This window comes from Priapulus caudatus, unplaced genomic scaffold (assembly GCF_000485595.1).
Source record: "Priapulus caudatus unplaced genomic scaffold, Priapulus_caudatus-5.0.1 Scaffold342, whole genome shotgun sequence".
NCBI classification, from domain to species: Eukaryota; Metazoa; Priapulida; class Priapulimorpha; order Priapulimorphida; family Priapulidae; genus Priapulus; species Priapulus caudatus.
Window position 1 is genome coordinate 228,112 of NW_014577403.1, and position 11,838 is coordinate 239,949.

At 42.1% G+C, this 11,838-nt stretch overlaps 1 protein-coding gene across 1 annotated transcript in view; it reads right to left on the reverse strand.

The window, feature by feature from the left end:
• LOC106809290 overlaps positions 1 to 4,920 on the reverse strand; it is a 13,480-nt gene extending 8,560 nt beyond the window's left edge. The window contains exons 1-3 of the mRNA XM_014812322.1: positions 4,888 to 4,920; positions 2,931 to 3,058; positions 1,757 to 2,158 (exon numbers count right to left, since the gene is read on the reverse strand). Coding sequence (XP_014667808.1) covers positions 1,757 to 2,158; positions 2,931 to 3,056 — 528 coding nt within the window. The 5' untranslated portion in view covers positions 3,057 to 3,058; positions 4,888 to 4,920. The remainder of the gene's footprint in view (positions 1 to 1,756; positions 2,159 to 2,930; positions 3,059 to 4,887) is intronic.
• Positions 4,921 to 11,838: the final 6,918 nt, after the last annotated feature.

Below are 11,838 nucleotides of genomic sequence, written 5' to 3' on the forward strand. Positions count from 1 at the left end.
CTGGACGCGCCTCGCGGCTGTTACTCACAGACAACGCACGCTGCGCACGCACACACTACAGTAATAACCGCCGTATAAGAACATAGATTTAAGAACATGTTAGGCTAAAATTTCCCATTTAGACCCCTTTACATAAGAATCTGTTTTAGGCTTAAGATTTTAAAGTAGGTTCTTAATTTTCCATGCAGATGAAGACTTAAAAAGAAACGCAGGTAAAATAAAAAAGACGAGCTCAACAATATCCGATGAATGTGCCAGCACCCTGGCATGTTTATTAAGACACAGTACTGCATTATTTATATATATTCTGCCAAATGTAAAATATTATCAAACAAGGATACAAGCGTCTCTTCAGTGAAACATCAGTTCTTGTCAGCACTATGAGAAATAAGCAGATGTATTGTTTCCACATTAGAGTAGGCCTGTTGTATGTCCATTCAGAATCCAATAGACCAGCAGATGTATTGTTTTGTTAAATAAAAACAATCACGAGCTGCTGTTGAATGCAGGTTAGCACTTTCTAATGTCACTAATACTGAGTTCTTCGGCAAATTCTTTGGTTTGAAGTTTCCTTGTGAACCTCTTCAAGTAACCCCTATTTCCAACCAACCTATAATCAACAGGGATTTCAAGGCCCCTCCCTTGGCCAGCATTGTAGCGATTGCCAATACATTCTGCCTCAATTTCCCCATAATCGTCTAGGAATTTGTAATATAAGTTGGAAAGTTCAATTGGGACATGTCCGACCATTTCACCATCTTGGTTCTTCACAGCAACTGCATATTTGTCGTTGTCATTGTCTCTTTCAATCAAAGCACTGAAAATCTTACACTGTAGCCCATCATGGGTATTAATTAGCAAAAATTGCAGTTCTTGTAAGAAAATTTTAACCAATTCTGAACCGGCACTTTTTCCCCTCATATTACGCTGAAATACTACGGTTATCGCAACGGCTGCTTAGACAAACTTGTAAACGGGAGCGCATTCTAATATGCTCCGTTCCTGAGCGTAGACAGGGTATCCAAAACATCTAAAGCCGAGGGCATGAACTCCCTGAATGCATGATTCGCCACACGAACAAAACCTCGTGACAGTCTAAGAAATCGATTGCGGCATGACCCCAGTGTTTTTATGACCGCATAACAATAAGTTCATATGTCGCAGGGGTTATCGTGGGGAATGAGGGCACAACCAGTGATACCTGACACGCACGTAATCAAAGCTGTTCACTGAATTCGTCACTTTTCTTTACGTAGAAAGTGGACTATTTTTATTCAATTAGATATCTAGAAGCAATGTAAACTGTATCAAGATTCTATAGGCACTTGTAACTTTGCGGATGTGCGGCAGCATTGATCTATGCATGGGGGTACCGTGGACTGGGGAGGAGAAAAACGAAAGTAAAACCTTTCCCACAAGCTCCCCCGACATACCTAGAGCTTCAGATATATTGTTTGACCAACTCTAAGTTACATGTATGCTGTTAATGCAAATGGTTATTTTTGTATACTATTTTGTTACTCACTGCTAGTAAATAAGCAGACCACCAACTTTTGTGCAGGACCACCAACTATCTGAAGTTGGTGGTCCTGCTGTCCACTAGATTTTCAGCCAAAATTTGAACGCTGAGCGCATGACACATCTCTATACATGCACCTATACTCCTGTATGCCCTATAGAATCTGCTCAGGTCTGTATCACACAAAAACACGTCTAAAACCAGAACCAGAAATGATGCCAGAAGCGTCTCGCGTACCGACATCGACGGAGCTTCCGTCCTCGTGCTCCTGGCGCCCCCTACTGGCTGCGTTACATTGATGGGCGCGTCGCCGCCACACGCCGGTTGCCCGTTTTGCTCGCACGACTCGCCGCCCGACCGGCTCGACCACTCGCCAGAGCGCGCCGCCGGGCCGCCGGAGACGGGCGGTGGGCCCGAGCCACACAGCGGTGCGGCGCCGTTCGCCCGCCAGGGAGCGCTGGTGGGCGGTGCGTCGTCGGCGACATTGAGTCGGTTCATCTGCTGCTCGAAGCCCATGTAGTTTGCGACGGTGTTCGGCGGCGGCGGTGGCGGTGGCGGCTGCCAACCACGCTCTTCCTCCTGCAGCATCTCGTCCAGGCAGTGCTCCATGAACTCCTGCTCCCAGAGCTCATCTATAACCTGAACAAGTAAATGACACAACTCGTACAACATGAACAAGTGAACGACGCAACTCGTACGACATGACTCGTACGACAAGAACAAGTGAACGACATGACTCGTGAGACATGAACAACCGAACGATGCGAGATGCCAAATTTTATTGAGGTTGGTTTTGTTTTTCTTTCATTCTCACAGCTCCTCTACGACCTAAACAAGTGAACAGAGATAAACTTTTATTTTTTTAAATCAATTTTAATTTAATTTCAATTCTCAGATCGCCTCTGTAACCTTAACAAGTGAATGACACGAAAGACCAAACATTTCAGTCAACATTTCTTTTACGTAAATCCATTTTAATTGAGGTTGTTTTTTGGTTTGGCTGTGAGAAGGACAGTGTCGAATTAGGTTTATTTGGAAATTTTGGGTACCAAGGCGAACACTATCATTCAAAAGTGTAACAGAGGCAACTTGGTTTTAACAACACTTTTACGTGGGACAGGAGGGATACGTACACAACATGGAACTAACATGAAGGGCAAGGAGGCAAACCAGGCAACTAGCAGCAAATGCTGTGAAACTGTGCAATTGTAGCGCCTATTTTTTGCCTATAGTGCAGTTTCCATTGGATCATGCACAGAAAACTTGATAAGAATTGCTTGTGTAATCTTGTGTAATTTTACGGAACGTTTAGGTAATAAAGCCAGGTTTTTAGCTTCCAACATGCAAAACTCTACTCGTTTGGCAACACGACTTGCACATAAGTGATGAAGAGGAACTGGCGGTGTCTCACCTGTCGATCAAAGTTCTCCATGTCTTCCATCCACATGAAATCAGAGAAGTCGTCCGAGCGGGAGTTGTGCGGGTGTGGAAAGTGAGCCATGTCTGCAGACACATTAGCATCAACAGGACACTTCATGTCTGTGGAGAGACAGAGATACAGAGTGCGAAATTAATGCGAGTCCGGAGTCAAATACTCCCCGATTTACTGTCGGACTCATTGATTTGACATATACAGGAGTCCGTGTCACTCCCTGAAAATTCTGCTATATAGTAACTAGTTGGTTCCAGAGCATGGCCTCAAGGAATTGCCATATTTTTCCAGCAAATGTCCAAAGAAAATTTGGCAGACGTGCAACCGCATGAATCTTCAAAATAAGCACATGCGTTATTGGTAATATCTTTAGTTTTGAACTTCAGACTGCGGACTCCCTCTTTTTGAGGGCAGGGAGTCCGTTGGACTCCCTTTTTCAAAAGTTAATTTCTACCCCTGGAGATAGATGGAAGGCTAGAAATAGATAAGACCATTGCTAGGGTACGAAATACGCAGAGAAAATTTTTTGGACACCATAAAGTAACCCAGCATAGACAAGACTGAGCACGCATAGATAGTTCTATGTATATACAAACACATCTATGCATATATAGATGTGTCTATTCATATATAGATAGGTCAATCTATACATATATAGACCTGTCTAGGCATAGTTACATTACAGTACATAGAAAAATGCAAACAAGAGAATTAGTAGATCAGTCAGATTGTCCATGTGATTAGCGAAATGTGTACTGCTAGCACCTACCACCACATCTGTTTCTACCACTGCAAGCAAATGGTAGAACGACCATAAAGTTACGATTACTGCTTCAATATGAGATTTTGGGTCTGGAAAAAATTCTGAGTGTTTACACAAATACATAACTCCATCATGACAGCATCACCTATACACCGATATATGAAGGTTCTGCAAGTGCTAATAACACGTTGTGAACCAGTATTTTCAGTAACAAAGGGATGTGTTACTATATCCAGCAATTCCTGCAAATTAAATGTGTACACAATGTAAAGAAATACTATTAGTATTACTAACACTAACGCTCAAGGGGTCGTTGTCGTAACAGGTACTACAGATATGTACCCGAGGTACATATATGTATACACAAAGTGTACCAGACTTGTACTACAGAAGTGTACCCTAACCCTAACACTAACCCTAATCCTAACCCTAACTCTAACCCTAACCCTAAACATACCTCATATAAAAATATAAAGATAATACTAAACAACCTAAAACTACTTCGGGTACATATCTGTAGTACCTGTTACCACAACGACCCTTCGTGCAACACTAACACGTCACATGTATCAATACCATTACCATTAATTATATAGTCAAGACGCAGAGTGACGATTTTTTTAAGAATTGACACTTGCGTTTCAAAACTTTTAAGAATTGACACTTGCGTTTCAACACTCGAATTAGAGGCGACGTTTATCCCTTTGTTTTCTAGATGAACCCCGCACTCGTTGATTCGGGTGCCTTGTCACAAGGCTTGTGAAATACAAGAGAAGGAACCAGATACAAGATACAAGATACAACACCGTCACTAACAGTAACAACAAACATAATTTTACATCGACGAGGATTAAACTAACGACTCAATTAACTAGTTTACACGATTCTGTTACGCGAAAGAATGTGTAAAGGGTGAAAATGACAATTATATGTGAAAACATGCCATGATGATGAAATAACAAGTGGTGATGGCGATGGTGAATGTCAATCAATGTACTGCTAGTTCCGATGACAATGCAGGAAGGCGGTTAGATGCACAGTAACCTACTTTCTCGTACAACTATACACCTCGGAGACACATATTTATGTCACTAAATAATAGTAGATATAATTCTGAGCAAATTAGCACATTAATTTCGCACAAAATTCCATTTTAGTTTCAAAATCGCATACCTACTTTGTTTACGACAAATATTGACCTGGATATTACAGGGTCACCACGAGGAGCGCTGTTAGTCATTGTCAACGACGTCGCGTCCACTGCTGCGTATGTTTTAGTTTTATTTCAGTAACTTTTATGAAGTAGACATTGCACTATCATTTTTTCGAAAATACTGCTCATGATTTTAGTTCTTATCATTACAATACAAGCGAGAGAATTTCAACATAGTAAAAAATTCCATTAAAAAATAAAAATTCAATGAAAGTCAGACGAGCACGTCAAACAATACATACAATGGTTATATTCTCTTATAAGTGCGAGTAAATTTTTTTAAATAACTCAATACAATTTTATTACAACAAAACAACAATAATCAATATTATGCGCAACGCAAAACAACAGAAAGTCCAACAACAACTAAGAAAATTAGGCACACAAGACTAGAGAGAGTAAAATCCAAGATCCTACCAAGAGCGAATAAAACAAGCCTGTTTTTTTACTCACTCCTGATCATGTAAACCCCTGTACCGTAGTATTTGGACGCTCGCCCATGATTTATTTGCTCTGCTACGGTACACGGGCGGTAGGCCTACACCCCTAACGTTAATGATTACCGCTCCTAATCGTAACGGCCGCTAAAGGGCCTACTCACCAGAGTGTAGCCGTGCGGAATATAACGACTGTATTATACAGGTTAGTAAACCCGCAAATGAAGTAAGGTGTTATATGCTTTTGTTAAAATCCAATAGTAGTCTTATCCCGTTCACATCGGGTCACATAAACATATCTCTACACACGATCGAGTGGACTTGATTTGATAATGATCATGCATGTATATTCATGACAATTAAGCTCTAAAGATCTAGGAGACTTCGGTACCGCTTTTTTCTCATGCAAACCGGATCAAAGAAAGGTGGAAGAAAACTGGCAAATGCTGAAAGGCAAAATCGAACAAACAATGAACAAATACATACGAACCAAAATAGTGAAGGGACGTCATAAGAATACACCCTGGCACAACAAGAGACTAGCACGGCTAAAACGGAAACTGAAACGAAGACACACACGCTCAAAGAAATCTGAGAACTCCAAGGACCTTGAAATATACAAAAAACACACACACAAGACCTACCAAAGGGAATGTAGGAGAGCACATGATGAGTACTTGTACAACATACTATCTCTATCGGTTGACACAACCTCCAAGACGTTCTGGAGGTACATTAAAAGTAAGAAGCAAGAATACCTAAGGGTTGACCCTCTGAAATCTTTAGGAAAGATAAATACGACTGCCAAGGAGAAAGCAAACACACTTAATAACCAATTCAAATCAGTCTTTACTGAGAAAAACTTAAGTTGCATGCCTGGTAAAAAAGGGTCCAACATACCTGACATGCCAGGCATAGCCGTCACGGAGAAGGGCGTACGGAAACTCATCCGAGACATAAAACCACACAAGGCTTCAGGTCCAGATCAAATTCCAGCAAGAATAATGAAAATTGCAGTTCCTGTCCTGTCGCCCATCCTTTCATTCATCTACCAACAATCTCTCGATACTGGACAGCTTCCCAAAGATTGGACAATGGCTAACATCACACCAGTTTTTAAGAAGGGCAATAGGAGCGTCCCGAGCAACTATCGTCCTGTTTCGCTTACATCAATATCTAGCAAGATATTTGAACATATCATAAATAGCCAAGTCAGAAATCACCTCGAAGGAAAAAAATTACTAAATGAAAACCAGCATGGCTTCCGTAGTAATCGATGCTGTGAGAGCCAGCTGCTGATAAGAATTCAGGACCTTGCAACCAGCATTAACAACAGGAAGCAGACGGATGTAATAATACTGGACTTTAGTAAAGCCTTAGACAAGGTCCCACACCAACGCCTTCTTTAGAAGCTTGACCATTACGGTATCCGTGGAAAGCTTTTACGCTGGATAGCAGCTTTCTCACCCAGCGTACCCAGCGTGTAGTTGTAAAAGGAGACTTCTCTGACTGGACTGCTGTCACTTCAGGAGTTCCACAAGGAACGGTACTAGGCCCACTCCTATTCCTCCTCTTCATTAACAACTTGCCAGACAACATTGCTTCCCAAACTCGATTATTCGCAGATGATTGTCTGTAGTACCGCGAGATTAGCAACCAGCAAGACCAGGAAGCGCTTCAAGACGATCTTGACAAGCTGGTACAATGGACATCGACATGGCAGATGGAGTTTAACGCAAGCAAGTGCTACATCATGAATAACTCCCTTCTGCGCAAAAAAACATCATAAGTGCATCTACCACATTCACAACTCTTCACTGCAGTATGTCACATTCAACCCTTATCTTGGAGTTCACCTAGACAGTGGCCTCAGGTGGAACGTCCACATTGACAACATATGTGTGAAGGCCAACAGATTGTTAGACTTCCTGCGCCAAAATCTGAGCTGCAGCCATCAACGCATTAAGGAAAGAGCGTACAAAACTCTTGTACTACCAAGCCAGGATTACTGCTCATCAGTGTTGGACCCACACCAAGAGAAATATAAATATAAGCTAGAAATGATACAAAACAGATCTGCAAGATTTGTTACAAACACCTATGGGCGATATAGCAGTACGTCAGCTCTTAAGGACCAACTCGGATGGCAACAACTTATGTATCGTAGACGCTTTAACTCGAGTGTAGTGATGTATAAGGTTGTAAACCACCTCATAGCAATACCGGCGAATAGATATCTGATCCCGGGGATGTCAGGTACCAGATCGAAAACCCCCCACAAATTTCGGCACCTGCACTGCAACAACAACGCATTCAAATTCTCCTTTTTTCCCCGGATGATTCCAATCTGGAACAACCTACCCGTGGGTGTTGTGGAAGCAACGGACGTTGCCATTTTTAAGTCAAGGCTTCACTCCCCCATGCACGCGAAGTCGCGAACCCACTTTAAGAGGACACCAGTTGCATTTCACTCACATCATCATTATGCACCTGTTTGTTTATTGGGTTTATCCCTGAAGGCCATTACTACCTTGTCGGTGTAGGTAAGGTAAGGTACGGTAAGGTACCGGCTCTACCTTGCCGGTAACCATTACTACCTTGTCATTACATCCAGTGTAGTGGACACCGACAAGTACGAGAACATAACATAACATAACAATTGGGATCTCGCCTTCTTACCTATCAAATAACTACAGTCACGATTAAGATCGTTTGTGTGTCTATTATTATCATTTATCATGAAATATATACACGCACTATATATAGTATGTCACCTATACTAGTCTATAGGCCTATATGATGACATATCTCGATTTGTCTATAATTATTTCATATTATTTAATTATTACGTAACACATGCCAATAATTAGGTATATATGTAACCACAACTTAGGTGATTACTACACTATAAATCAATAAAACAAGTAAATAAATAAATGAAATGGTTTTATGGGTCTATAAACTGAATTTTTGTACTAGTGCCTGACGCGGTGGTTGACACGTTATATTCTATAGCACTCAGATAATGCACAGCGCGCGCAGCACACACACGCACGCACGCACGCACGCACCCCATCGGTCACGGCGCTTACTCGTGTGGATAGAGATGTATAGATGACTATGGCTAGTATTTTGCTGCTGTGGTTAATTACGCGGGTGGTTTTTAACACGTTTTGAGGTGCGCGCATGCGCAATTAGACTAATATAGGCCTATCGCACTCAATTAGTGTTCGAGCGAAGGAGTGGAAACCAATATTAGGCTGCACCATGCCGTGGCTTTGTTGTTGTGGAATTAAGGAGACCCACGACGAATCTAAGCCCAAACTCCCAATTCCTAAAGAAACTGAAAGAAAACCAACGGAATCGCGTACAAAAGCGCAATTGTTCTATACGTTATGCATTTCAGGAGGCGGCCACCAGAGAGACACTCGAATAAAAAGAATCGAGTATCATAGAGACATTATTGACTCGGAAAGTAGTTTACTAGGTAGACGTGGGCATTTAAATAATTTACGTATCAAAGCAATTCTGGATGATTAGCTAAGCTCTCTCACGGGTAGAAAGAAACGAAGGTTCAATTATTTTCGATTCATGCAATAATCTGTCTTATTAGATTAAAATCTGAATTATTCAGCAATAGTCTGAACGCAAATCTAGGTTCGCCAACGTTATGTCATAGCGCTGATCAGCTGCACACCGTTACTATACATGTGTGACTCATTTACAATAACTCTAGCTACTAATGAACGATAATTAACCCGCACACGTCTAATTAACACGCGCAGATTCTGCGATTCAAGTTCATTAACGTCATTACTTCCTTCCGAGGAATATCAAAGTTAGCATATCGTTCATCGGAAGCATAGTCTCTGTGCAGAGTGTGGTCAAAGACCCTATATACGGTGTTTCGTGTGGTATATAGGGTGGCTCGCTTAGGAGCGCCGCGCCTGGAGATAGATAGCGAGTATCAAGGCTCGCCATCTAGCCCGCGGAGAGAGCTATTCCTTCAGCTTGATCTATCGCGTTGATATCCCCGATCAAGATAAGATTTCTAACAAAAGAGAAGACTGAAGGCACGATTTCGGATCCGCAGGAGAAAGCATAGTGGACATAAATAAAACCAATTTCTGCCCCAATTAAGTTACCATAATCCGTTTAGACATCCGCAATAACAAAGGTGTGTGGACGAATAAAAAGTGATAGTGTAAAATGGTTAAAAGTTTGTCATGCGCTTGAAAGAAATTATAGTAGGCCTAAGTCGACCGGTTTTAGGAGATCTACTCATTCATTCGCTCTCCGAGGCGCCATCCAAAACCTAACCGAATATGTTTGAATGATCGATTTCAACCGGCCTAATAATTTGCAATCGGGTGAAAGCTGAAGGAGCTTCTCGGAATTACTCGATACGATAGAGTTAGCTACGGCCGTGACGCGTATCCTCATTGAGTCATCAAGAATAGTGGGTCGTCACAACGCAAGGTATTCCACATGCATCAGAGCGAAAATTATCGTTCCGCGTGTTAAGTGAAAATGTGTGTATATTCATACTAGCTAAACTGACCACGTACCGCGAGGCACAAAGATTCGCTGCGTAGTGGCAAGTTGAAAACGCATTAACACACAGTATACCAATATTATACCTGTTCATATCCATATAGACGAAGTTAGAAAATGGTATATAGAATCTCTATATTTGATCGTATTTGAGCTCAGTCGGGGAGAGCACGCACTCATTCATGCATACACACTATTGCTACTATCTTCTAACCTTGACGAAACAAAAGCGTACCTATTTAGGAGCGCGAAAGAGAAAGCTCATATTCTCGCTGTGTTTATATTTATCCCGTGTTTAAGCATGTAGGTCTAAGTCTACGTCTAGTCTACACCAACCCACCCGGCACCCCACCGTATTGCACTCTACCCCGCCCTACTACCTGTACGCCACAGGCGAACGCATTCTATTTCACCTCTTCTCATGTGGTTGGCTGCCCGTTGGGCTCTTGTATCGACCGACCTAATTTCGCAATTATTTCCATTGTGATCGCTCACCCACTGTGTATGTATAGGCCTACCCGGTGTGTTTGCTTTCTCTCTCTCTCTCTCTCTCTCTCTCTCTCTCTCTCTCTCTCCGGCGCAAAATGGAAATAACCAACAGTTTATTTCCATGACCCGCCGAAACCCACAACATAACCTTTGTTTGCCAGTTATATAAACATAGTCGCACTGAGGAAGCAGTTCTGCAAAGTACGGGTTGCATGAATAAGAACCACGTCAGGCTAGTAACTAGAGAGTTGAGGAAGTAACTGGAGCTTGTACGGAAATCGCTGGTGGTTTTCTCTCAGTTCTATTCTTATACTTCGATTGGGGTGGCTGAAGGAGTTTGTCCCCGGAGAGGAATAGCAAAATCGAGAGAAAGAAGAGTTTGAGGGGGCCACAAGGAGAAAAGAGGGAAAGCGGCGATGGGACACATCACAGATTAGAGAAAGAGAGACGAGGAGAGGAGAGAGAGAGATGAAGAGGGACGGGAAAGAGAAACAAAGAGAAGGAGAAAAGAAGGGAGATGGAGAAGAGAATAGATAGATAGTAGATACGAGAAAGAGAAGAAGACCGTAGAGAGAAAGAAAGAGAAGAGGAAGATAGATAGATATAGAGGAGGGATATTATATTATATTATCTAGTAATATATATATAGAAGAGAAAGAGAAGATAGATATCGGATAAGAGTAGAGAGAGAAGAGAGAGAAGAGAGGAAGGAAGCAAAAGAAGAGGGGAGAAGAGCGAGAGAGAAGGAGAGAGGAGAGAGAGGAGCAGAGAAATGCCGTAGATAGATGGAGAGATGCTATAGATAGAGAGAGGGGGGAGAGAGAGAAGAGAGGAGATGAGAGATGAGAGAGAGAAAGAGAGCAGAGAGGAGACAGAGAGAGCTAGAGAGAGACGTAAGCCTGAGACGGTGAGTGAAGAGAGAGAGAGAGACCGAGAGAGAGAGGATGTTGAGCAGAGAAAGGAGAGAAGAAGAAAGACCCGACGAGAGAGAGAGAGAAGAGAGTGAGAGATGAAGACGAGAGAGAAGAGAGATAGACACACACACACACACGACACACAACACCAGCACACACACACACATACACACACCACCACCTAACACACACACACACACACAGACACACATGCACACACGCACACAGATATAGATATAAAGAGAGTAAGAGAGAGAGAGTGAGAGAATGCCGAGAATGTAGATTCTCAACCTAGATTTTAGTGCGTAACTATGATCATGAGCCGGCGTCGAGCCTGCGTAGAGCAGAATTGAATCTGTTAATCTAATATTTTGTTATCGTTGTTGTCCGGTGATGTATTTTGAGATTTGCGCTCATGACCTAGTCATGACAACCTAGTCTATATTAATTAAACCGTACCTTCATATATATATATATATATATATATGCCCCCACACAAACAAATTTTTTTTATACG